Source organism: Zeus faber, assembly GCF_960531495.2.
Source record: "Zeus faber genome assembly, chromosome: 15".
Classification (NCBI taxonomy): domain Eukaryota; kingdom Metazoa; phylum Chordata; class Actinopteri; order Zeiformes; family Zeidae; genus Zeus; species Zeus faber.
The window spans coordinates 13,742,318-13,769,817 of record NC_137194.1 but is presented as its reverse complement, the minus strand read 5'-3'; the positions used below and the strand labels follow the sequence as shown (position 1 = coordinate 13,769,817).

At 46.0% G+C, this 27,500-nt stretch overlaps 3 protein-coding genes across 3 annotated transcripts in view; 2 read left to right on the top strand and 1 right to left on the bottom strand.

Annotated features, from left to right (window-relative positions):
- Positions 1–7,382: 7,382 nt before the first annotated feature.
- On the top strand, positions 7,383–8,750 carry LOC307241179 (thyrotropin subunit beta-like; the record flags this gene model as incomplete). Its single annotated transcript, XM_080015215.1, has 2 exons — positions 7,383–7,544; positions 8,490–8,750. The coding sequence occupies 2 exons, from the start codon at positions 7,383–7,385 to the stop codon at positions 8,748–8,750; spliced, it is 423 nt and encodes a 140-aa protein (XP_079871341.1).
- A 2,563-nt stretch (positions 8,751–11,313) lies between these two features.
- Positions 11,314–15,921, top strand: LOC307241067 (mitochondrial glutamate carrier 1-like). The gene is made up of 9 exons (XM_080015037.1): positions 11,314–11,455; positions 11,803–11,928; positions 12,580–12,635; positions 13,220–13,310; positions 13,401–13,519; positions 13,644–13,839; positions 13,979–14,136; positions 14,255–14,330; positions 14,443–15,921. The coding sequence occupies exons 1-9, from the start codon at positions 11,433–11,435 to the stop codon at positions 14,600–14,602; spliced, it is 1,005 nt and encodes a 334-aa protein (XP_079871163.1). The 5' UTR covers positions 11,314–11,432; the 3' UTR covers positions 14,603–15,921.
- Positions 15,922–16,400: 479 nt separating this feature from the next.
- Positions 16,401–27,500, bottom strand: part of LOC307241069 (tetraspanin-2-like) — a 14,198-nt gene continuing 3,098 nt past the window's right edge. Inside the window, exons 2-8 of the mRNA XM_080015039.1 lie at positions 22,840–22,942; positions 20,617–20,714; positions 20,203–20,277; positions 19,996–20,079; positions 19,749–19,805; positions 19,576–19,659; positions 16,401–18,726 (exon numbers count right to left, since the gene is read on the bottom strand). Of these exons, the coding sequence (XP_079871165.1) occupies positions 18,661–18,726; positions 19,576–19,659; positions 19,749–19,805; positions 19,996–20,079; positions 20,203–20,277; positions 20,617–20,714; positions 22,840–22,942 (567 nt within the window). The 3' untranslated portion in view covers positions 16,401–18,660. The remainder of the gene's footprint in view (positions 18,727–19,575; positions 19,660–19,748; positions 19,806–19,995; positions 20,080–20,202; positions 20,278–20,616; positions 20,715–22,839; positions 22,943–27,500) is intronic.

The following is a 27,500-nucleotide window of genomic DNA, read 5'->3' as shown; positions in this document are numbered from 1 at the left end:
GGTGACTAAGTTGACTCGCTCGCTTTAAGAACTCAGCGCAGGGCTTGCACGTCTCCGAGCCAACCAAATAAAAACAGCGTGTTTTTATTTGAGTCGTATTTATCTTCCTAATTGAACGGAACAAAAAAAAGGAAAAAAAAAAAGGCCCTTGCGACCACGGCCCGAAAACACTCCAGGCGGTTGTTTTATGGCCACACCCGCCAGGGCTGGGGCCACACGGTCAGCGGCGTGACTTCCTGTGTTGCTCATCACACTTTGTACGGTGACTAAGTTGACTCGCTCGCTTTAATAACTCAGCGCAGGGTTGGCCCGTCTCCGAGCCAACCAAATAAAAACAGCGTGTTTTTATTTGAGTCGTATTTATCTTCCTAATTGAACGGAACAAAAAAAAAAAAAAGGAAAAAAGGCCCTTGCGACCACGGCCCTTGCGCTGCACCCTCCTATACGGGGGCCGCTCTCGCTCCCGGTGCAGCATGGGAGAGTTGGCCTTGATCGGTGGAGTTAAATCTGAGTTGTAATGTAGGGCAGGCGGCAGATCTCCATACCTCCTTAGTCCTCGAATGAAAACAACAACAAAAAGTGCAACCGCACAGTCAAATGAAACAGGCAGGAAAGAAGGAAAAGACAACTTCAGTTACGTGCTCTCGGAATAAATTCGCTTAACCGCTCCGTCGTGAACTATTTCGTTTTTTGTTTTTTTCCCCCCCCCAACTTCCTTACCAAACAGATCCCACGGTGGTAAACGGCCGCGGAACTCATTAGCGAAAGCTTGTGACAGCGGAAAGTCGCGCTATTTTGAAGTTGCTTGTCTAGACCGGCTTCCTTAATTGCCCGTACCGGGGAAGAAGAAGAGGCACAATCGGAGGGGCCAGCTTTGTGGCGCTGCCGTCGATTCTATTCCCGTCTTGGCGCCCGCCGTCTGCGGGCCCCGAGCCGACTCAGACAAGGGTCACCAATTAGAGGGAGGCGCGAAACCTTTACTCTCTCCCCCGGTGAATATGCGGCTCGTCGCAGAACGTTGACGCGCCTGGAAAAAAAAAAACCAAACAAACAAAAAGACGCGTCCGCACCGCTAGACGCGTCATCCCCGCGCGTTCGTACGCGTCCCCCCCCTCCCGGCGTGTTTGTGTGGATGGGAGTGAGCGGCCGTGTCGCTGTGTGTGTGTCACCGGTGAGCCCCGCTCTTCAACTGGGTTGATTATTTTAAGCAGTGCGAGATTGATTCTGTGGCCCCGGTGGGCGCCTCGTGGGTCTGTGTGCAAGTTAACGGGGAGGCACAGAAATGGAAGGAGATGAAACAGAATGTAGGCAGGAAGAAAGACAATGCGGTGGAGGGAGAGCGAACGAGAGAGAGAAAGAGAGAGAGAGAGGTGAAAAAAAATGGCGGAGAGGGAAAGCGGTGGTCTCCAGATTCCTGAGGTTATTAATAAGAGTGTCTCTTCAAGGAGAACGGTGATGATTTGGGTCACACAATTTCCTCTTCCTCCTGAGATGTCCCAAGGTCGCCCCAAAAAAAAAAAAAAAAAAAAAAAATGGCCCCAGAAATATATTTGGCTCCCAGCTGGAAATTTCTTTTGGCTTGGGCACCAATGTCCAAACATGTGCAGGTGCATTCTATTCCAAATCTTTTCATAAGGAAGGGGATCGGTTAAACACGCGAGGGAAGCAATTGGTTGGTGGGGAATTCTGCTGAAACGCAGAGAGCCCAACAGAACAGGCAACCCAGCGACTCGAGGACAGTGTCCTTCAATCCATTTCCCTGTTTCGTTTATTACAACCAACAGTGTGGCCGAGGGGTCGAAGCAGATATGTCGAGTGTGCCGACCGCTTTCTCTGCACCCACCCACTGGTTTTACAGTATATCCATCCAAACATACACACTGCAGAGCACACACACCTCCTTTTCAGCGGTCGACCCTCCCTCATCAATGAGCGCCGCAGGATGGAGGGTGCAAGATGCAACAGCCAGTATTTCTTCCTCGTCCCTTTTTTCCCTTGCTCTGCCAAGGGTAGGACGTCCATCGCCTTCTTTGTGAGAAAGCGTCTATTTTTTTTTTCCATGTGGAGAGGACCTTGCCTTGACCACACACACACACACACACACACACACACACACACACTCACACGCGCTTGTACGCACACGCAGAACGCACGCACACACACATGCACACACACACACACACACACACACACACACAGGGGCCAGCACGTCTCACACACTGAATGGGCGAATAAGACAGCTCTGGCTGCATGATTGATGACTTCTTTATTTATTCATTCGTTGTTTTTATTCATTTATTGGGTTTGTTTGTATAACTTATAGCAAATATAATAGGGTCTCACGCATATGCATCACATTCGGCCCAGCAGTAATGCGTTTGTTTTCACATTTGGGTTTTTTATGCATGGATATGTTCAATGGCAATGTCCATGTGAAATTAAAGTTAAAAAATAAATAGTCAGGAAGCAGACTGTTGAGGGTTGGTGTGCGTGTGTGTGTGTGTGTGTGCGTGCTACAGCTTCATCTTTATTCTAACTGATTTCAGCCTGATTTCGGGCTGTGCAACAGCGCCACCCGGTGGTACAATGACACCAATCCGTTATTTCGCAGTCATTCGTTGCGTCGGACATATTTGTCAGCGTGGGGGGAGACACACGACAGAGAAACGGGATTTTGAATGAATACACACTTCACCTCACAATTACTCGCGTAAAAGCGAGAAGTGATCGCTGCCCTGGCTCACGGCTCAAATAACTTCCCTATTCGTTTGGCGGAGTTGCTGTCCCGAGCTGAATGGAGCGTCCGTTTCCATCTTTCCCAGAATGCCTTTCTCGCTCGATTTTTAACCTTCCCAAACATGCCGCGCAAGACCCATCCGCGCAATTACGACGCGGGGCCGCCACAGTCGCCACACGGCGGCGGCTGCGACAACGCGCCGGAGCAGAACGAGGCGCCCGCGAATTCGAACCGTGAATAAAATGCGCCTTTGAGAGGGGACCGTATATAACGCTTCCGCCAGCCCTCCCTCCCCGGTGGGCGGAAGCTCATTGTAGAGGTCACGTGCAGAGTGCTCGTCACTCCACCCAGCGCCTCGGGGAAGGTCTGAGACAAGAGCCAATCGCCGCCCTCGCAGGGCGTCACCTGACCGCGGGTGAGTGGGCGCACAGCAACGCGTGGCCGCGGCGCGTCGCCGCCTCGCAGGAGAAGCCGGGACCCGGCGCCGAGCATCCAGGCGCCGCCCGGTGGATGCGGATGCGCCGCCGCTTGGAAATGCCCACGGCTGGCGGATGAGTCCGATGGATGAGGTGGAGCACCGCTCCAGAACCCAATTCAGACTACTCTCCCCCCACCTTTTAGCGACGGAAGGAAGGAAACAACCGCTCGTTTCCTTCCCTTAGGAACTCGAACTTCGAGGAGATTAAAACACATGTAAAAAGTCATCGGATGTGTATATAACTTTACAATCCAATAATGGTTACTTACTCTGTGATGGAATCTCATATAAATATACCCATATAAATTATATATATAAATATAAATTATTATTGTATATATAATACAATCTACAATAATAATTCATTGTTCCTGCTTTTTTGGACATATGTCAAAAAGTTTTTAGCTCAGTCACATGTATATTTATGTATATAAAAATATGTATAAATAAATATATATTTTTATATCTAAATCAAAAAGATGATTGTACATATGTATACATATAATACAATAATAATTCATCATTTCTGTTTTTTAAACATATGTAAAGATGTTTTAGGTCAGTCACATGTATATTTATATATAAATATGTATATATATATATATAAATAAAAAAATATACTGTATATATACACCTATAATACTGTAATAATTGATAGTTTTGGCTTTTTTTGTTAAAATGTTTTAGGTCAGTCACATGTATATTTATATATAAATATGTATATATAAATATAAATTGTATATATAAATAAAAAAATATAATAATTCATAGTTTCGGCTTTTTTTGTTAAAATGTTTTAGGTCACTCACATGTACATTTATATATATATATAAATAAATAAATATATATTACATACTAATACTGGATAGACATTCAGTTTGCGGTCATGTGAAGCCTCCTGAGGCCCCAATGATTCATATTATACCTATGAAATGACAATACTGTACATATTTGGAACAACTCTGGAGGCTAAGAGCTGTTTTTATCTTAAGTAAATAAATGACAACGCAGCCTCCTCAGCATAATTGCATAACCTACGGTTGAAAAGAACCTGGAACATGCGCTGATAAAACCTTGAAAGACTGCAACATTTAGAAGCGCCCAACAGCTCTCGGGAGCTGCCGGGCCCCAGTCAATGAACGGTCATCGAAAACCCCACCCCCCCCCCAAAAAAAAGAAAACAACTAAACAGCAAGCTGCGTTCTTCAGTTACAATGGCGGCAATACGAGTAGAATAACCCCATTCAGTCAGAAACGTTATGTTTTTGCGACGACGGTGGAGCGTTCCTTAAATTACCGGCCGGTGTGCATGAGAGAACGGAGACGTGATACCCCCCGGGGTCAGGCGGAAGGCAGAACGCACTCGGTCAAACCGCGGCCGGAGCCCCGCCCTGTCGGCCTACAAACACACTTCACACAGCGGGAGCCGGGCCGCCCCTCCACGCCGCGTGGCGCCTGTTCGCCGATGGTTGAACGCAGGGAGGGCGCGGCGTGGACCGACTCAGTAAAAAGTGGGTCAAATTATATTTTTTAAGGGTTTCGCCTTGCCGTGACGGAACCGTCCATCAAGATTTCCGGAGCAGGATCCCGTGGAAAACAGAGCTTGAGCGAATAAGTAGAACACTGCCTAAAATATTTGGTGGTTGTATTTGTGGAGAATAGAAGTACTGCTTCCTCTATTTTATACAGTTTGTACTGCGGTTGAACGCCAAGCGCAACGGACATTTCCAATTAAAACGTCGTCTCTTGCAGTCACTGTCAATTACTTTCTTAACTTACTATTAAGATATAACGGTGTCTGCTAAATGACATCATGTAATTTAATGCAATGTAATAAGAGTAGAAAAAATAACACTCAGCTGTAGAACAATCACACACTCATGCAGACACACATATCAGTATTTTTCATTGTTTCTTTTTTATTTGATATTGCCAATTTCTTTAAGATTTTCCCATTTTTATTAAACTTTTTTATGCTTTTTTTTGGCACTGTCGAACAATTTCCATCAATGGATGAATAAAATAAAGAATTAAATATGTGAATAAAATGTCTATCTATCTATCTATCTATCTGTGTCTGTCTGTCTGTCTATCCATCCATCCGTGCCTGCCTGCCCACCCAACCGTCCGCCCTTCCATCCATCTGTCTGTCTATCCATACATCCATTCATGCCTGCCTGCCCGCCCGACCGACCGCCCTTCCATCTACTGTGTCTGTCTATCTATCTATCTGTCTGTCTGTCTATCCATCCATGCCTGCCCGCCCGACCACCCGCCCTTCCATCTATCTATCTATCTATCTCTCTATCTATCTATCTGTCTGTCTGTCTGTCTATCCATCCATGCCTGCCTGCCCGACTGCCCGCCCTTCCATCTATCTATCTATCTATCTATCTATCTATCTATCTATCTATCTATCTATCTATCTTTCTGTCTGTCTGTCTGTCTGTCTGTCTGTCTGTCCGTCCGTCCATCCATCCATCTATCCACTTTATGCAAACAAACAAATAATATTTGTTTGTTTGTTGTTATATTCGTTATACTTGGCAAATTTGTTTTGTTTTATCGAGTTAATGATATTAACTCGATAAAACAAAACAAATTTGCCCCCTCCAGACAGAAACAACGTCCATTTCTCACGAGAATGTTTTGTAGGTTACCGGGACGACCCCCTACGCTGTCTGAGGGCACATGGCCGCCGCGATGGGGAGCAGAAGGGAATCTCGGGGGCATCTACGCGTTGGATAATGGAAAACGTAACCTGTTCAGCGGGGTGGGTCAAAACATGTGCGTCCTGACCCTGTGTCGTCCTCTGTTGTCCCTCATGTCCTCCCCAGCTCACACGGATACTGTTTACACGTGGGGAATCAGTCGGTATGTTTGCAGGGAATACGTACACCTGCTGTCCCACCAAATACTAACTACACGCAGAGGAAACGCCCCGACAGATATCCGATGGCGCTTGATATCAGTCTCTGCAGGGTGAGACATGATGGTTCAGTATTACAAGAAGTTCAGGTTGTGTTGAGACAATATGTGCATTTTATAATTTTTCAATTTTTTATTTACTTAATTTTACTACAATTTGAAAAGAAAAAAAAAACGGTTGCGACAGTGGTGAGAATTTTCCTTGAAGCTATAGGTGTCATTTTGAATAGCTCAAGTGATCAAGGAAGGTTATCCTTGACTGCGCTTTGCGGTGTTCATAAAATACTGTATTTTTCTCTCAGGGGAATGCAGGGGACTAAGCAAAAATGATATATCCTTAAATATTTGCCAAATTTAGAAAAAAAAAAAAAAAAGTATTTTAAAACCAAGCTCTTCGTCATCAACCTTTATGTGACTTCATAAAATTTGGTTGCAAGTCAGCACAGTTTGTTTCAACCTTCATGAGGTCTTCAGGTACACCACGTCATCTGCTTTTGGGAAGCCGGTCTTGCTGCCGTTGTTGCACATCGCTTTCACTCCAAAGTGACCTTTAACCAAAAATGGAATCATATTTACCTTGGTGATACAATACTAAGTCAATCGCTTTGCCAGCACTCTTTTGCCAGTCATGTCTTAATAAGACGCGGATAACAATATTAAGACGTGAGTGTCTACGTTTCAGCCCAAGGACAGCAGACTTCTCGAGCCCCGAAAAACATGTGCGACCAGGTGGTTCGCGCTTGGTCCTACATGTGTAAGGGTCAGGGCTGGCGTTGTATAACTTGTTTTTTTTTTTTTTTCCCAACTCTAAACACATGTGATTTTTTTTTGGAATGCTGCTGCAAGCAACATATCTAGGGCAGCTGAGGGATCAGCGTGGATTAGGCCCTTCATAATAAGACGGGTACCTCTGGTGCCTTCCAAGCACACCTTCCTTGTTCAGGCGACTTCTCAGAAGAAGAGCACGGGAGAGAAGTAGAGGTGAGTTCACAGAACGAAGGGTCGCCCGGAGAACGGACATATATATATCTTTCCGACATTTTCGGGGCTCAAGATGCTGATATTATGGGAGCACGCGTTTGAACGGGGCGTGATAACATCTTTTGTCGTTTTGTCTTTTCACAGAGGGATTGTCCGCCGGAAGCCAACGTCCATCGACGAGAACTCCCCTGAACGTCGGATTTCTGTCGCGCCGGATTCTCCCGGGACGGCTTTCGTATGTGCATGTGTGTGTTCAGGATGTCCGTTTTTCTTTTAACCTGCACGCTGCTCTGTTCGCTTTTCGGAGGCACGCTGTGCAACTGCACGCTGAAGAACTACACTCTGTGGATCGAGAAGAGTGACTGTGCCCAGTGTGTGGCTGTAAACACCACCATCTGCAGCGGATATTGCTACACGCAGGTGAAAGCCGCTTGTACTCTCGCCGAAAAAACCCCCAAAACAAAGAAATACCGTCAGCATTCTTAGATGTTAGAAAAAGTGAACTACTGTATTTATGTCAAACTTCATGTGGCTGCTAAAAAAAAAAAAGAAGAAAATGCCTTGAATACACCAACGGACTTTCACTGGGATTTTCAAGTCACAAATTTCCAAAATCTTAAGGGAATCATCGGGAAACCTCTCGTCTTAAGGGTTGTCAGGAGCGAAGCGGTTGATTTGAGCCGCTCAGAAACTCTCATGATCAGCGTTTGAGATCAGGTTGGTTTGATTATCTCGAGTCTCATCGGCTCCTATAGTGTGCGTGTTAGAATCCCGAGACGTGCGATCCGCTGAGATCACTTTCTCAACTAATCCCAGTCGTGCACACAATATAGGATATATTGTGTGCACGACTGGGATGGGGGTAAAAAAGAAAAGAAAAGAAAAAAGTCTTGGTCAGTCTTTTGGTGTATTCATGCAACAGCAAAGATATTTTACATTTCTCTTGATTAGTTATAAGTCGTGGGCTAATCTAGTGATATAACTTATTTGAATGAAAGATATAGAGGTAAACAACAGCAGAGGGATTGCTGTCAGGGACAACAACAATACACACTTTGCAATTTCACTTTGGGGATGAATAAACTATCTATCTATCTATCTATCGATCTGTCTATCTGTCTGTCTGTCTGCCTGCCTACCTGCCCGTCCGTCTGTCCATCCATCCATCCATCCATCCATCTATCTATCTATCTATCTATCTATCTATCTATCTACCCATCTTGGTTGTGACACAGCAAAGAAAATCCGCCATTATGAAACCGTAGTTATCGCTTGCCAACCCAATTACAAAGTCCCACTTATGTCAAAAGTCAACTGCATTGTAAACGCGGCCTCTAACGCCCCCTCTTCCCAACGACACTCCAGGACACCAACTTGAAAGGGCGGCCGGGCCGGATCTACCTGATCCAGCGCGGCTGCATGCCGGGCTCCCTGGCGTACCGCGCGGTCCGCGTGCCGGGCTGCCCCCAGCACGTCAACCCCGTGCTGTACTACCCCGAGTCGCGCCGCTGCCGCTGCCGTCGCTGCGACCGCCGCACGCACCACTGCGTGCGCACCGGCCGCGCCGCGTTCAACCGCTGCGGCAACACCGGGGCGGAGGGGAAACGGCCGCCCGGGGAGACATGACGACGCCACGTGGAGACTGGGGAAACGAGGGGGCGACGCCAGCACGCCAACAAGTTTTCATTCTGACCGTTGAATTGCTTCTGTCGCTTTGGATGTTTGTGTGAATAGGATGTTTTTTTTTTTTTTTTAAGAGTGTTCAGAGTATTCCGCAGAGCCTTATCGACGTGGGTTCCTTCTGTACCAAACAGCATTTTAACTCCATAAAGTATTACATTCACGCCATGTTGTTCTATTTCATTTAACCCTCTGGGCCACAACCCATCCACTTGTTGGCGTGGGCTGAGTTGCACTGCCGCGCTCAGATGTCCGTTCCAAACTGCAACTGGTTTTTCTTTTCTTCACAACGACAACGTCAGCGGCCTGTCACTGCTTGCATGTCGCCTGATCAGTGCGTTCACGTTGGGGAAAGGCGGACCCCGCCGCCAACAATGGACACAGCGTACAGAGGGGGCACATGCATAACACATATACATTGAATGGCTGTTTATGGCAAAAGCGCCAGCTAAAAGAAACGATACAAAAATGTGATTTCTTTTTGTCAACTAAATAATATCACGGATTCCCACTTTACATGTTTTACAGCAGCGTGAGCTAATTCGTGTCTGAACTTATGAAACGTCCGCTGGAGGTGGAGTTCCTACATTCACCTGAGAATATGATGCAACATACCAGGGAAGGGGAAGTGTCAAATTATACCAAAGTTGCCATTGGACTAAGAAAGTGAAACACTCCCACGCGTTGCGCTTCCCTCCTGAAAACCCTGACACTTCCTTCAACCATAACGACCTGGCTGCTGCTGCAGGGGAGGGGGAAGCCATCCTAAAACTCTTATTTCCAACGAAGAAACGTCGCTCGGACTTAATTTAACGGTGGGCATTATTATTTTCTGTCGTGAGTAAATGTCTTCCAGAAAATGCATTTCCTACTGACAATGTCAGTTTCAGTGTCTCGACTAAAAGTCCTTGGCATGTAGTGATAAATAGAAATGCATGTCTGGCTGGTGTGCATGCTTAAAGAATAATTTGGAAGAATAATTTAGAAATACAATTAGGTCCCGATTATCCTCCAATTTGTCCCCAACCGTCGCTGCCTGATAAACGCGCTCGTTTGAACGACTCTCGTAGGAATGAATGGAACCGAGCCTCGTCGGCTGATGAGCCGTTCTTTTTTCTTTTTTTTTTTTGCCAAATTTTAAAGGCGAATATGTCTCAGTTTTTGTTTAAGTTGCCGTCTCCTGCAGCCAGGAAAATGTTTCCAACTCCAATTAAGAGATGGCTTATGTTCCTCCCTCGCCGGGAGGGGTCGTGGCGGAGAAGGAGCGCGCCCACTGTCACGTCGGGTTCGCGAGGCGGAGGCTCACACGCACTGGTCTGATGGTGTTACCTTGATAAAACTTTGAGGTTTAATTTCAATACGTTATTTTACTAGCATTATTTATGTGTGGAAAGTTCTGTTTTATACCTGTTCTGAACACAAACTCAAACTCTATAGTACTTGTTTTATTTTTATTTTTTATTGAGAATAGTTTTTTTTTTAATATAATAAAAATAAATAAATATTCACCAAATACCAAAAAAAAAAAGCATACTTAGGTAGGGGAATCATATATTTTGACAAGTTATTTTTGTAATTTGCCAATAGGAAGTCACAGATTTTCCAGTCCATGTCTTGGCAGCCGTTCTTTTGAACGGCTCTTGGACACGATTCAAGCCATAAGATCCGGTTCCCTTCAAAGAACCGGGATTCCCATCACGAGTCCGGCTGCAGAAAGTTGTGACGCGAACAGAGCTGCACTCCCGTCCCGGTTTTTCTACCAACAAATGCGTGCTATTGAGTTTCTTGGCATGCAAACTCAACTTTTACCACTTTATTTTCACTAGGAACACCACTAAAATGTAGTTTTAAATTAAAATAAGAGCTGTCATTCCTATTCCAGTTCAAATAAAATAAATCAGTCGCACAGTGTGGAGTTTCATACCTGTAGGTTATTGAATTTAGTTGAGGTGGTGTGTGTGTGTGTGTGTGTCTGTCTGTGTGTGTGTGTGTGTGTGTGTGTGTGTGCGCGCGCGCGCGCGCGCTAGTTAAATAACAAAGACCCGCAATTCTTGTCAAAGGCCAATTTATTATGTTAAAGATGTTGTTATGAGCCGGTGCTCAAATGTTAGAGCAGTTGTTGAATGGCAAGCTAGTTCAAATGAACAAAAAATATTCATCAATTTCACCCTAAAGGTAGGACTGCTGTTGTTATGGGAGTGCAGGAAATTGTAGAATTGTGTCACAGACAAAGTGCTCCGTAATGAACAGTACGTTGCATCACATTATTGAGACTTAAGTTGAAGTAGAATTATAGACTCTGAAAGATACTCACAGCGCAAAAACTTGTATCGCAGTTATGTGTGTCATTGTGGTTAGTTACTTCTTGCCCTGCGTGTGGTGTCAGGCGATGAGTGGAGCTCGTCTCCTTATCTCTTGGCTGGTGATGCAGTGGGTGTGGTGTGTGCTTTTGGGCTCGGCTCTCCTATATAACCCCGCTCACCCCTCTATTCCTGCTTTGCGCAGTGTCTACCAGGGGCTCTCCGTCTGCTCTCCCCCAGCGGCCTCCTCCTCCTCCTCCTCCTCCTCCTCCTCCTCTTCTCACAACAAATTCATCATCGCTTGTGCACGATCAGCACCTCAGGATCCATGGCCCAGCAACAGCAGATCAGGTACGGCATCTCTCTAATAACCTGTAGAAACCCCCAAATATCATACAGGGTGTATGTTCACCATGCGTTCACCATCCATTTTCACATTTATTTAATAACAACCGTCCGTTTGTCATCCCCTTTTGAGTTAAAGGTGCGTGAGGGTGTGTGATGCCTCGGTCGGCAGTGATGAGCTGACTACGGATTTAGTTCACTCTCTGGGCAGTTATTTTTGGATTCCCCCCCGCCCCCCAACGGAGTCATTCTCTCCCCTGCTCTGTTACAAAGACTCCACTGTGGCGCTACGTCGCCCGTGTATTTGGCGTGTGTGTGCGCGTTTTTGACCTTTTTGACTTGCTCCTTCGCAGCCTCCCAGCCAAACTGATCAATGGCGGGACAGCAGGCATCGTGGGAGTCACCTGTGTGTTCCCCATTGACCTGGCCAAGACACGGCTGCAGAACCAGCGCAGCGGGCAGCAGCTCTACAGAAACATGTGAGACTGGCACACAGAAAGATTTCGATCGCTTGCCCGGTCATTCCACTCGGCCATTTCCCCCGGGAGGTTTGTGGGCTGCGTCACTGGTTGCTTTCTCAGCCCTGGCCCTGCGGTGGACTTGTTTTATTTGGCATGCTTCCCTTGCTGTCAAACTAGAGCCACAGCATAGTTTCGTGACAATATCTCTAAATCCGTGGAATCACATAAACATATGTACACACACAAAATGAAGAAGACAAACTCATATACAGTAACCTCAGCCACATACATTTATTTCCGCACACAGGGTTAATTCTTACACATGCCTCTTTAGGTTGTGTTCGCCCTTGGGTTCCCACCATAAGGTTTGCCTTATCTTGAGCACCTGGGCATCTGTGACGTCGAACTGACCATATATTCTCTGACTCCCTGAAATTAAACTGTCTTTGAGTCAGAGAGCTGCTGGAGAGCACATCTCTGATCCGACCCTTGTACAAGTAAAAACCGGTGTCTGTAAAAACCACAGATTGACAAACTGGAGATTAAAGCGACCCTTTCATTGGTGTAACAGTTTCGGTTGTGATGATTGTTGACCTAAATGCATATCAAACACTTTTAACTGTTTGCGATGAATGGACTGAATATTTCCATGTGTTTCCTTGCTTATAGGATGGATTGCCTTTTTAAGACGGTTAAATCTGATGGATACTTTGGCATGTACAGAGGTAAGACTCACAGGAGGGAGGCTGGCCTCCATCTGCATTGCCCCTCTTGGCGGATTTGAACGGGAGGGGCAAAGTTTGAATTGGTCCCCCGCCAAACTGGCTTTGTTCCGTCAAACGTAGACACCTGTCGTATTTCAAATGCAGCCCGTGCTCAAATACATTGGGTTGAAGGTGCAACTCTTCCACAGAGTTTAATGCAAAACTCGCATTGAAGCCGCAACCATTTTGCACTTCTGTTTACTGTGGCTGTTTGTCATAACTTTGCCTATTTTCTTAGTCAGGGGCATTTATTTGACCCGCCCGACGCAGGCCATCCCCTTCTTTATTCTCCTTTTCTTTGACATTGCTTATTTGAAGATGCAACATTAAGCCTTGACTGACCGTTCAGTAGCTCACATTGAAAAGAAACGGTGCCTCTTCCACCTGTTCATCAAATTGTTCCACCAATCTCTGCTTTTGGTTTCTACTTTGCTGTCGTAACAATCAGTCTGGGAGTGTAAATGTGTTTTTGTAAGTCGCTCAACTGTTTGATTCGACTTATTTCCATTAACATTTAACATTTGTTTTTGTTGTTGTTGTCGTAGGGGCTGCTGTAAATCTCACCCTGGTGGCCCCCGAGAAGGCCATCAAACTCGCTGCTAACGACTTTTTCCGTCATCATTTAAGCAAAGATGGGTGAGTAGCGCCTCTGGAAAACAGACTATTTCCCATTCGCCCACACCGTGGCTGCAGGAGTTTATTTATTCCAAATTTCTGGGTGCGTAGTGGCAGGCTGACAGTGTTCAAGGAGATGCTCGCAGGCTGTGGAGCAGGAATGTGCCAGGTCATCATCACCACACCCATGGAGATGCTCAAGATCCAGCTGCAGGACGCAGGGCGGCTAGGTTGGTCGCCGATCCAGATCCGAGCGATCGAAATTCTCCTACGTCACGTCGTTTTTACCTTTCGTGCGCATTAAATACAAGCGCAGCAGTACATTCCAAGGCAAAGTCTGATCTCTTCCCCCAGCGGCGCAGCAGAGAGTGCTTCCCAGTATGGTACCATCTCTGAAGCTGGGGGTGACCAACGCTGTGCTCAGCCGCTCCTACAACACCAGTCCAGGGCCTCACGTCATCAGGGTCTCCGCCATGCAGATAACCAGAGAGCTGCTGACGACCAAGGGGGTCACGGGACTGTACCGAGGACTGGGGGCCACTCTGATGAGGTGAGAGGAACCGTCTTTTACCGCACTCATTGGCTTTGGCCCATTTTTTTGGTCTTCCAGAATTTGAAACCGTCCAAAGCAAAGCTTGATGTTTGGAACCATGCTTTACCCCACTGCTCTGCCTGATGTCCATCTCCAGGGACGTCCCGTTCTCCGTGGTCTACTTCCCTCTTTTCGCACACCTGCACCAGCTCGGCCGGCACTCGTCAGAAGACCCCACGGTGCCTTTCTACTGGTCCTTTTTGTCGGGCTGCCTGGCCGGGTCCATGGCTGCTGTAGCCGTCAGCCCCTGTGATGGTAAGTGGCAAATCGAGGGCACTTTCCATCCATCTTCATCCATTGTTTGTTTATTTTATGATGGCTGATTTAATAAAAGCTCTGTTCTGCCTTTTTTTTTTTTTTTTTTTTTTTGCAGTGGTCAAGACCAGGCTACAGTCCCTGAAGAAAGGGGCCAACGAGGAGACCTACAATGGAGTGGTGGACTGCATCCGGTAATCCAGTCTTATCCCACTGCCGTCTCCACGAACTATGGCTAAATGGTTTTACATCCAACTGGCTATGGTTTATGTTGGCGTTAACCTTGTACCTTTTCTTCCCTCACAGTAAGATCCTGAGAAAAGAGGGCCCCGGGGCCTTTCTGAAGGGGGCCAGCTGCAGGGCCTTGGTTATCGCCCCTCTCTTCGGTATAGCCCAAGTTGTCTACTCTGTGGGGGTGGGAGAGTTCCTGCTGGGATATTCACCGTACAGCATATACTCTGCATAAACAAGCTGCTGCTTCTTCTTCTACCTTCTCATTGAGTGACAGGCAGCTACGCCGCAGGACTGACTGAGGCTCCATCCCATTATTACTGTTGTCTTTCATTTGTACAAGGTTGCTCATGCTACTGGGGTTGGGGTGGGAGCCATTCAATGGGAAATGGTTTCAAACTCTGTTGTGGGCATTGCCAATGTATAAGCCTATGGTTGAGACTTGTCTGCAGGGGCTTTTGAGCTTATTGGGAGGCACTAAGAGTATTCCACTCCCCATAAAGACAGTTTTCCCTCACTTTGGCATTTGATTATACAGTTTTGCCCACTGATTGTCTCCATCAAGAATGATTTCCTACCTGCGGCCTATATACTTTACTCCTCAATTTTAGCTCCTGCCCCTAAATATACTCTGTATCGGTTACCGGCTTAGTGTAACCCCAGCCCGCGCCGTTCTAATTTGGACATCGTTAGATGCTGGATGTAAGAGGAGAGAGAAGAAGCGTGCCATGGGGCAGCTTTCCTTTCAAAATAAAAGCAGAGGCAGCAAAGCACACCAACACTTTGCTTGGACATCCCCGATCCTGTTTTAAAGGGTTATGTATGACATTTGGCTATTGGTGTAGCCCACCATTTCTTTGTATATAGTTTTTTTTTTTTAATTTAAAAAAAACATTTTTTTTTATACAGATAAGACTTGAAAAATATGTTTCATTTGCCCAAAATGGCACCACCTAAAGACCTTAGCTGGTAAGTAACCTACCCTAAAGTTAAAGAAAAGAAGTTTAGTCATTTATATAAGGAACGGTCGGATTATTCAGGTGTTTGCCATGAAGGGGTTCTATGGGATCTGTGTATAACTTTCCCAGGATTTTCCCAGTCTTCAAAAATGGTATCACTCAAACAGAGTAGTCGGCTTTTATTTTATTTCTGAAGGAAGGTCCCTATTGTTTTGTTTTTTTTGTTTATTTTTTGTTTTTTGGACAAATACTGGAACCCACGCGAATTTCATTTAAATCCTCAGATGGGTTACGGTGCTTTGTTCTATACAACATTGTTTTATTCAATACATTTTTCTGATATCTTTCTGGGAGAAATGTCCAATTGTGCAGCGTTAAAACAACGCAGCGCGTTGTCGAACATCTTCACCTGTAAAGAGGTAAATCAGACCATTTTAAGAATGACACCTCGCCCCACAATGAACCCGTGATCAACCGACAGATCTCAACGCCAAGGCAGGTGAAAACACCTGAATTTGTCTCAGGTTCAGTTTGGGGGAATGGCACATGTACTGTACATACCACGTCTATTTGAATGTTGAATAAACATTTATGATTTCAATTAGCTTTTTCCATCTCATCTGCTGTTGTCTGCACACAGGGGGCAAAATGTAAACCCTACACATTCCAGAAATGCAGCTTTATTTCCATCCTGTAGGAACACATAGGCTTGTGGGAGCGCTGCGTTGCTGCAGGGCTGTGTGGAGAGACTGATGCAAGCCTGAAAATTGTTGCGTTATCCCACCCCACCCCGCCCCCCCACCTCCTCCCCCCTCGCTCGGTAGCACTTTGCATATTTCGGTTGCAGGAAAAAAAAATGCTAATCCTGCAATGTGGGAGTAACCCTACCCCGTGTAGTCGTGCGGGCCCGGCAGCGCAGTGCACATGGCAGCCACGAGCAGCTGTCCTACGAGCTCAAACACAGAAAGATGAGACGGCGACAGGATCCTCAAGCATGAAATCACCTCATCAAATACAGTACGAGAGACAGGAGATCATCTGTAAAAGTAGAGTATCTGGGAAATCGACTGCGGATTGACCACCAATAGTTGAGGATTTATTGTGTCTCGACGTAAAGAACACTTAGTTTCAAAAATGCAGTTTTACAGTCCTATTTCCCCTTAACAACGCACTAAAACATTTTTGGTCTACAGGGGTCAGTATTGGCCATTATAAGACGAGGATTCCTTATGTAACAAATAACTGCAGAGCGCTCCCAGGTGACAAACACAGGTGAGTATATAAAACTTAGAAAACAAAAAACTAACTTTATTAGTCTTCAAACATCTATCTTCCTGAGAAGCTTGGAATGCAATTTAAAATAAAAATGAAAAACACGTTATCACAAACTTGACTGGTGCACAGTACAAAACTACTTCATTTTTGTTCAAGCAAATATAACTGAGGAACACAGGGACATAGTGTTTGTTGTGGTTGTTGACAGACCTAGCATCAATTCATCAATTTCAAGGTTTCAGAAGGGACTACGCAAGATGAACCCTTACTAACATCCCTTCAGCCGAAATTGAAATATCTCCCGTGTCCTTATTATACCAAAGTACAAGTGATATTCACTAGGACTTAGGGTTCAAACAGCGTCCTAACACCAATATCTTGCTAAGATGTGAAAACAAGGTGGAAGGTGGAGGTGGAAAATCCGGGTTCAGAAAGCCAAACCCCGCTCCGGGATTTTGAGTCGACCACGTGGATCTGGAGCTGATTTGGTTTGGACCTCTGGCTTGGATCAGTGTCTGGCTGGAGCCAAAACATGGAAACAGGAGTTTTGTGCTTTCTGAACCTGGAGTTTTCCCCCCGGAGATGAAGCTCGGAAGCCGTGGTGCCATCGCTTTGCTTCTCTCAGTTCAGTGGAGGCAAGAAGAGTGAGAAACGTGAATGTAAAAAAAACAAAACACAAAACGCACGCACACACAAAAAAAATGCCGATTCCGGCCGCATGTGCTACATGGTGGATGCAGTCCAAATCTACATTAGAATTAGCTTATCAAATCAAGGCACGTTAAAAAAAATGACTTTTTGGAGCTGTGTGGCACAGCGTTGTCAGCTAAACAATCTGATAAATCTACTGCAAGCCTGCAGCTACAGACACAGCGCGTTAAATAGCAACTGAATCGGCAAATGACAATATACAGCTACGAAAACAACTTTGCACCTATTTACACACTCGGTACAGTGCACAGTGGTCTGGTCCAGAAACGACCTCCATCCTTTTTTTTTTAATTTACTTTACTCTCCCAGAATGAGATGGGGTGCGCCAAACGATTTTGACTTTTGAACCAGAAGATGATTGGAGATATTTGAGAAGTTTCTACGACGACACACACGCGCACACCCACATAGGTGCGGTTGACCGTTCATCACTGTTGCTATAGTAACCGCCAAGCTTGGAAGTACAGCCCAGAAATCACTCAGGTGTCAACTCTTGCGTAAAACCTCTCCACCCCGAACTTAACGGGGAAAAAGAGGGGTTTCCGTGTCAAACAGATCAGGAAGTTCTCACTCTTCCACTTGAACGTATGTATTTGGATCTTTCCGAAAAATCCTCTAAAGGGTGATTTGGGCTCTTGTTATTTTTGCACGTGATTATTACGACATTTCCGTCAGTGTGTATGTGTATGTGTATGTGTGTATATATTTATGGAGACAACACGGTGGATACATACACTGAGCGTACACTCTCACTTCCACCAATCGGCTCTCCCCGTCGCACATTCCTTTTCGGGCCTCAAGTCTCACATTACATAACAGACCCTTGCTGGTGTGTGTGTGTGTGTTTGTGTGTGTGTTACAGCTGTGACCGCTGCCCCTGCCAGAGGGTCAATACCAAGGCAAAGCTAAAAAAAGAAGTAGAAGAAAAACTCTCATAGGAACAGTGGTCTCTAGGTAAAAAACAAAGAAAAAAACAAAAAACAAAAAAAACAAAACATTATTCATGTGCCAAATATTGGGTAGCAAAATCGTTGTTCCCAATTCGACGTTGGAGTAAAGATTTATCTGAATGGAGCGGCACAGTAGTGAAACGAATCATTGGAAAACCAAAAAGGATTGTCCCGTTTCCTCGCCAGGAGGGGGGCCGGCGCTGGTGGAAACAGCGTAGTGGTCAGGCGTCTCCCAGCGGGGTCGACAGCCTGTGTCCCTGTGTCATTGCAAAGGTTTTGTTTTACAGATTGGGGGCTAGAAATTAAGCGTCAACAGTACTTTGGGGGGTGGGGGCAGAATGATTGAAAGGCGGAGGCCGGGGAGGGTGGAGGGGGGGGTCCCGTCGCCTCAGATGACCTCAGATGACCTCCCTGCTGTTGCGGATGGCGCAGCACAGCACCATGCTGAAGATCATCCCAATGATCTGCAGGAACCAAAAAGAAAAGCACAAAAACACACCTTAATGACAAATAATAGATGGGGAATATTGAGTCAGTTCTCCTTTATAAGATAAGATAAGATAAGATAAGATAAACCTTTATTAGTCCCACACTGGGGAAATTTACATTTTTCCAGCAGAAAAAAGGGGACAGCAGAAAATAGAGAGCATATCAAGGTAAGCACTATAAACAATATAAAATAAATAGAAAAAAAAACAAGTGAGTTCTAAGTGTATTGCACATATCTTGACACATTGCACTTTTCTTCTTTATTTTATTTTTTTATTCTTATTGTTTTTTTTTATTGGCACATGACCCCATTTCTCGGTCCTTCAATTCCTGGGAGAGTGTGACAAATATTCTTATTTCTTTCAGGATATTATCATTTCGCTGCCGGCACCACTCATTTTGCACGATTTCGATTCACATCACAGGCCGAATAAGCAACAGATTGATCAAGGTGGTCAAGGTGCAAATATTCCACACTTCATATTCAACCGTTTGACGTGAATTTGAGAATCGCATCGGCTACTTTTCAGAATCAGGATCCGAATTTAGAATCCAATTGTTTCGCCAAGCCCATATTCACATACGAGGAATTTGTCATGGTGATATTGGTGCATTGCTCAACAGACAATTTGCATAAAAAACAGCAAAAACGCCAATTCGCCACAGGATAAGTCATTTTTATTACACCACAGAGCACGGCGGGAGCTCCAAATCGGATTCGATAGTAATTCTTATATATTTCAAACCTATTCAATTAATTTTTCGACATCACTCAAATATCGAGCCTTGAAAAAGTTGGGACCTCTGGGTTAAACCCCACTCACCATTACACCTGCAATGCCGATGCCCACGTAGCCGATGATGTAGAGCTTACTGTTGAAGAACTCCTCGATGCCGCCCTCACAGTCCTGCACGTTAGATGTTATAATGAGGAAACAGGTTGCCAGATAAAACAGTGAGACGTTGACGAAAGCGAGGGGTTTCCCTGGAAACACACCTTGCTCTCCGGTGGGGGGTCGCTGCAGGGGTCCGCTTTGGTTCCACAGCAGTTCAGCTGTGGGAGAGAGGGTCAACGTCACATCAGGAGGACAACATCAAGATGAGAAGAAAGGTTCATTTCATTCACACGCACGCACGCACGCACGCACGCACGCACGCACGCACGCACGCACGCACGCACACACACACACACACACACACACACACACACACACACACACACACAGTCTTTAGTTCCAACTCACCACTTTGTGGTACGAGGTGATTAATGTTCCATTGTTGTTTTCGTTATAGGTTTTCGTGTAGAAGTTCTGGACGTCCTTTATTATCTGTGACGGAGCAAGAAAAGTAGCAGTGAATCAGTAAAGCTGGACCGTTAATTAAAAGGCCGCCGTGAACGGGGTTGGGTTCCTTTTCTTGGATTTCTCAAAGAGGAAATTGGAATTATGTACCTTGTCTTTGTTGAGGAATCCAAACACTCCAGCCGCCACTTCAGCTCCGAATATGATCAACAGGCAGGCAAAGAACTGAAAACATGCGAAGGAAACGACGGTTAATGTGCTGGCGACCAGATGACAATGAATATTTGTGTGGGTGTTAATGAGTTACAAAAAAATGCGTTTCTTCCTCCTCTGAAACAATTATAAATCATTACCTCACTGCATGATGGACATTGTTATTTCAATTTAGGCAAAACGAAATAAAGTGAAAACCCGGACGGGGAATCGACTTGTTTGTTCCCAATAAAAATCTGACCGTTTCGTTAAAATCTGATCTCCACACCGGGGGGGGGGGGTTAAGTGTAGGAATTGTTTATTTGTACTATTTCGGCCTCTCCTGCGTCTCGCACTCATTTCCGAGCTCACCGATCCAAGGAGGCACTGGGACTCCCGCACGGCTCCGCAGCAGCCGAAGAAGCCGACCAGCATCACCAGACTGCCGGCCCCTATCAGGATGTACACGCCTGGAAGGAGAGAGAGAGAGAGAGAGAGAGAGAGAGAGAGAGAGAGAGAGAAAATGTTTAAGCTTGTTTGCTCCTGCTGTGGCCTCTCACAGCCACACGAGATGTGGACATCAGGTTGCTGTAGTTCGCAGGGAAGCCAGCAGGGGGCAGCACGGGACTGGTGAAAAGAGGTGGAAAAGCGGCTCGGAAGCCTGACAAGGCAGTCAGTGTTTGAGTTCCTCACTGTGTTGAACATGTCATTTGTTTTGTCTTCCAGTGATACCACCGTATTAAAAAAAAATAAAAAAAAGGTGCTTTGTCCAAACCTAATTGCCAAAAGTCTGACTCAGGGATTCCCCCGGGCAGTGGAGGAGGGGGTCGTCGTCTCTGGCACTGTCTGGTTCCCCGAGCGGCCGTTAAAGCTCTAATTAGGAACAGAACATTGTGTGCACATCTGCACACAACACACTGGTTCTTTAGAGGATGGTCCGCGTACAAAGGCGCGGCGCGTTGCTCGGAAACAGCTCTCGGGGAATATCATCCCCCAGGTGATGCGGCTCAGGTGTGAGAGTTGGGAGAAATAATGGAGAAAGGAGAGATCACTCCGCTCATATGAAGATAATGCCGCTCACTAGGCAAGCATTGGAATCCTCAACACTTTTCTAAATGACCTATGATAGATGAATTATATGAATATAAATGAATGGAAAAAAAGGATCTTTCAGTGACGCGGTGCGCTTGTTTTTAAAGAAGAGAAGATGACCTCAACATACTCGGCATATGATGTGTGACGTCAACGTTCTCACCGGCCGCAAACAAACGGGAGAATGAACGGAAAAAAATAAATAAAATTTGATGGAAAAACATCAGTATTCTTCCTCATGGGAGGTCTTAAGAGGTTTTAAAGTAAATTTGCACCGTCTCACTCCCGTGTAATTCGACGGACGCGTCTCCGGCGCTGGGCCGGGCTCCAGGGGAACGGGCCGTGGAAAAGTGTGTTGAGTGCTCTCAGCTGCTCGTCCAGGGCGGCGGGCCCCTCACTGTCACCGCCATGTGCAGCTCCGCTCTCTGAGGACCTGACAGGGGCCACCCTCCTCTTAGTGAAAAGCACGTCTGAAGACGGTTTGGCTTTGTTTCTTCATCCATTAGCCGCGACTGAACCACTGACATTGAACCACTTTTCGGCAGTGGTTCAATCTGACTCGAGTTATTTGTCTTTTCGCCCTTTCTTTCATGTGCCTTCTATCTATTTCAGCGTGTGCTTTGGCTCTCACCACACGCCGCCTGTAGCGGTAACACACTGTGTACCAAATAATGCTGTTTTGACACCCGCACCGCTGACGACCAGGGTGTCCTGTCTTTCCTCCCCGTCTTGATGCGACTCTGAAATACGCACATCGTGAGTCTCCTTTAGACCGGTGGCCACAGACCACCAGATCTGCACCATCATGGATCAGTTGGCCCTCTTGATTCACTCGGTGCCAGCGGTGGACCAACTCCAGGTCCGGAAAGTCGAAACGCCCTGCCATGTTTTTTTTTTTTTTTACTCCACCCAGGCACCAACCCAACTGATTTCGCTCCTTAGTTGGACCTGTGGCTTGTGCTTTATCAGATCATCCAGATGCTTGACTCAAAATACTGGGGAGAGCTTTTTACTTTTTTGAAAGGTGTTGAGTAGGCCCCGAATTTCCTGTTATTCACACGACCATATCAAAGAATCGCGTCAGTTGACATAGTCAAGAATGGCGAACTATGCACTAAATATTTTATGTTCGTATTATCGTCCAGCATACACTTTTGTACAGTATTTAAGTAAGCAAAAGGTCCCCTTTTCACGTAATTATACACTTAATATCAAAGGAAAACTTTTTTTTAATCGACACCTTGTTCTTGATGACTGAGAGTCAACCTGAGTGACTGGCATCAGCAATATGGGACAATGCTGGGTTAACTGAAAAGATTCTGATGCAAATTAAAAAACAAAAACAAAAAAAAACATTCAGGTAAAAAAAAAGTACGATATAGAGTTTTCCTTTTATGTCTGTCTGATCTCAATGAAAAACCGAATTAAACATCCAAAGCTGTGCAGTACACGCGGTAGCACCTCTCACTTGGCCGACCATCTGAAGGGTGCTTTGTTACTCACCAATGAAGAAGGTGTCAGGGGCTCCGTCTCCGTTGAGCAGGGACACGGTCTCGGGGTCAAATCGCAGCCAGAGCCCGACGGCCAGAACCAAGGAGCCCATCAGCTGCAGAGAGAGAAGGGGCGACGAGGGAAATAAATATGTGTTTAATTAAATGTTTGGGATCTGAGGGACTTAGTCTTTAGGAGGGCGTGGTGATATCGATAAAATCAAATATCCCAATATTTTGGGACAAATACCTCAATATCAAAAATGTATGGATGACTATTGGCGTCTTCATAAGATATTTACACACACAAAAAAATATTTGTGAAACCATAAATAGAAAATGAAATGTACTATATTTGTATTATATTTACATTTACATTACAAGAATCAAAATCACAGACGATGTTTAGTTTTATATCTCAATATCGACATTATAATGACATACCATCCAGCCCGAGACAATCGCCTTGGGCAGAGCGAGAGAAAGAGACCAGTCTCATTCTGTTGCTTTCTTATTTGTATTTATTTTTAATTTTTTCCACGGCAACGAGGCAACCCGGGGCGTGAAGTTTCCACTCTGACTCTCCACACTTCCCTTCTGCGCATACCACTGTTTCAGCAAGATAAGCAAAACAAATTCAGGTCTAATAAAGGATGTTCACCTAAAAGCTTAAAGGTAGTCATACCTAGTTAAACTAGACCTAGTAGTCTAGTAATCATACCTAGTTAAACTGGACCTAGTATTCTCATAATCATACATGTTAAACTAGAACTAATAGTCTAGTAGTCATGCCTAGTTTAACTAGACCTAGTAGTCTAGTAGTCATACATCTTAAACTAGACCTAGTAGTCCAGTAGTCATACATCTTAAACTAGACCTCGTAGTAATGCCTAGTTTAACTAGACCTAGTAGTCTAGTAGCCATACCTAGTTAAACTAGACCTAGTAGTCCACTGTAGTAGTCGTACTTAGTTAAACAAGACCTAGTAGTCATACATGTTTAACTAGACCTAGTAGTCTAGTAGTCATGTTGAACTAGACCTAGTAGTCATGCCTAGTTTAACTAGACCTAGTAGTCCAGTAGTCATGCATGTTAAACTAGACCTATGTACTTCGCTGACATTAGTAAACTTGGCCAGCACGTCTAACTAATATCTATATTTTTAATTCTGAGGGCCATTCCGCTACCTCCAGATGAGCAGCTGTGAGAAAACCCCCCTTTTGGCTGCAGGCAGCAGTGCAGCACCTTGGGCTTAACCAGAGCCTCCTGTTTGGAAATGTGGTTTCAATGCTGCTCATATTTTCCCTTCGTCTGAAGCAGACTTCAACATACACACACAGATCCACCGCAAACTAACTACCCCACGATAAACAGTGGAACACGCTCGTTTCTAAGTCAACTCCGCTTGAACCGCGACTCAGTATGAAGGTCTCACAATGCGATCGATGGAGCTTTGTCGTTCTTTTTTTTTCTTTTTCGGCTAATGGAAGCAGCCCAAGACCCGAGGTGCCCCCGGGGATCCGGGCCGCCAGAGCAGATCCCAATACTGTGCTGGATGTTCCACTTAGAGATCAATGCTGAAGGGTTTATTAGATCACTGAGCCGTCCCGTGCTCCCCGTGGATAATCCACTCGGGGGGGGGAGGGGAGAAAAAAAGCCCCTCGCTCTGGGCTCCAACAACAACAACAACAACAACAACAACAACAACAACACAGTGTGTCCTGAAGATTAAAATGATTTGTCCGAATAGAGAGGAGAGTGTTTACATCCGCACTGGTCACATGGCCCCGCCGGGTCTGCGTCCCGGATGTCAGAATTTGGGTGAGCAACATGCCGTGTGTCCGAATGAACTCGAGCGAGTAAAATGTATCTATTTAGAAGCAAACAAACCCTCTAAGCCTTATTGCCTGGCTGAGACAAAACATCAGAAGTAGTTCAACCTCTTTAACTTAATTTCCCTTCTTGGCCCCTTGACTTCGTTCAACTCTACTCAGGCTGCTCTCTGCTCTCTAATTGCCCTTCCTCTCCGTTTTCCTTCCTCTGCTTTTCTTATTGTCTGCATCAGTTCGTCACGCTCGACTTCATCAACACGTTTCCACTTTCCTTTCCCCTCCTTCCCTCCCCGCTCCTCGCCTCTCCTGGCGCACGGCTTCGATTTCAAGGTGCGGTTGGGGGAGCCAACGGTTCCGAGCCGAGAAAGCATTCGAACTGGGCCGGGGCGGAGGGAGGCCCCCGGCGTCCCCTCCCAGTCGGGATTTGGTGTCGCGAATTCCCGATGTGTGGGACAGCCGAGCACAGCGCCCGGGGTGGCGGAATGAGTCTAAGGTTCTAAAGCCCCGAAGGTCTATTGTTCCACAGCCCCGAAGATCTGACGCTACAGTCTAGCGATCGGAGGGCAGTGGGTGTACAGGCCGACTGGACCCAGACGGATTAGTCCGAGAGCAGCTCCGCTGGTATTCATTGCGGGTGGCATGTTTGCACCGGGGCGGAGAGGACGCCCGGCGCCGTGCCGGGCTCGGTTAAGTCAGTGCTGCGCCAACGCCCGGGGGAGCAGGTGGTTGGGCGTTGTGGCCGAGCGAGGGCAGTTTGCGCCTCTGCCAACCCCAATTACTTAGACGCTCAAAATGGCCTAATGTCGGTCTTCAGCAACAGCTGCCGCTTGCAGTCTGGACTGGTGGAGGTCCGGGGAGATTATGTCATTGCTCGGGATTTAATTACCCGATGCACTATCAGTGCAGGGCCCGCTTATTAAGCTCCGCCCGACGGTGCAGCACAAAAGGTACAATGGACACATTAACCCCCTTTAATACTCGCCCCCCCACACAGAGCCCTCTTCGCCTACTACCATTACCCCGGACACACCCCTCCCCTCACCTCAGCTCCCGTCTCTGCATCGGTTAGCTCTACCCCCCGTCCCATTTCCACCCGTCTTTCCATAATCCCACCCTCCCTCCCTCCATCCTACCCTCACCATCCCTCCCTCCCCACCTTGCCCAAAGGACAAAGACCCACTGTGTCCCCGTGACTACGATTTTGGTGCACAAAAGGAGGGGCGGGGAGAATAGTGGGACACAATGAAAGAAGAGGGGAGTATGAAAGTGGAGAGGGAGAGAAGAAACGAGGGGAATCAGAGACCGGAGTCGTTAAGGGAGCGAGCGTCTCTCTTTTCCCCGCCAGAGGACACAGACTGGCGCGGTATCTCGTACACGGGGGCCTCATTGCTTGCGAGCGGCAGAGTTTTGCCGCACGCCCCCTCTCTCTCTCTCTCTCCACAAAGTCCTGAGGTTGGTTTATAAGTCTGGGCTTTTTCTGGACAGGGGATGGAAAGTCCACTTCATAGAGATTATTTTACTGCGTTGGGGTCTAGCTGTTAACCGTGTAGTTAAATTGTGCTCTCTTTTTGTTTTTCGTGAGGGAAATTTCCATGAGATTCAAGAGATTCAAGAGGTTTATTCGTCACATACATATACATACTTTCATACATATATGCAGTGAAATGTAATGCAACGCACCCGGTAATTACACACAATATGTCAGAGGAAAATTCTACTAGACCAACTAACTGATTCCTAAAACGTAATATAGTAAGTTGAATACTTATGGAATAAAATAAAATAAAATAAAATAAAATGGAATAGATAAAGGGAATAGGCTTACGTATATGGGATAGACTTATGTATATGAGATAGGCAATTATGTAAATACAGATATGTCCATTAAAGTTGCATGTGATAAAGTGAGGTAGTGTTTGTGAGATAATACAGCACAGTATACAACAGTACGGCGCAGCAATACGGTATCACCGAACAACCCAGAACAGTGACACAGTATGCGGTACAGTATGCTACATACAGTACAGTAAGGTAGTGGAGCCTACGTCTGTGGCTCAGTGAAGACCCCTGGTGAGGTCAGCACTGACAGTTCTTATGCTTGGAGGAAAGGGACGGTTCCATTGTCCAGGGCGGCTGGCCTCCCTCGCAAGGGCTGTGGAGGTATTGTCTAAGAACTTAGATATATATTAAGAACGTCTGGAGAGGACAAACGTAAATCAATAACAATTATGAATATTATGAAGGATTTTATATTCATAATTCTCGAATACAGCCCAAATTTTTTTTTTTTGGGCTGTTGGCAATGTTCATACTCATACATAAACCAAAATACATTGTAATTGGTACATCAACTTCATACTATGCATCTATTTTTGTTTAGTGTACAGCCAAAATAAAATGCTGCACCTTGCTTCAACTTATTTCCTTCAACTCATTTCCTTTTGCGTTCCTCTTTGCATTATTAAAACAAGGATTCAAAGAGCGCAAGTGCAATGGAGCGATAGGTTTGCGAGCGGCCCATTAAATAAGGAAATAATCTCAGATATCTGCAGGGCCAACGTGCGACACAAACAACTCAGCAGGGGCTTCGCGTTTTGCCTAAATAGGGAAATGAAACTCGGGGGTGGGGGATGATGGGGTTGGACCAGGACGTTCGGCTGCGAGGACAACTATGAGAGCAATGTACACAGAAGCTTGGCCCGAGTCACACTGGTGACAGATAAGAAATGGGGGCTGGCGGGAATCCCAGTACATCACAATGGGGTGACAGGGAGTTGGGAGGGGAGGGAGCTCTCAAACACTGGGAGACGCTATGTTCAGTCAGCAGGCGTTTGCCCTCCCC

Bases quoted from the DNA above. Each gene is read 5' to 3' on its own strand.
- LOC307241067 (XM_080015037.1), top strand. From the start codon at position 11,433: ATGGCCCAGCAACAGCAGATCAG. The intron at 11,929-12,579 runs GTGAGACTGGCA...CCTTGCTTATAG, and splicing joins CAGCAGCTCTACAGAAACAT to GATGGATTGCCTTTTTAAGA. The intron at 13,520-13,643 runs GTTGGTCGCCGA...CTCTTCCCCCAG, and splicing joins GCAGGACGCAGGGCGGCTAG to CGGCGCAGCAGAGAGTGCTT.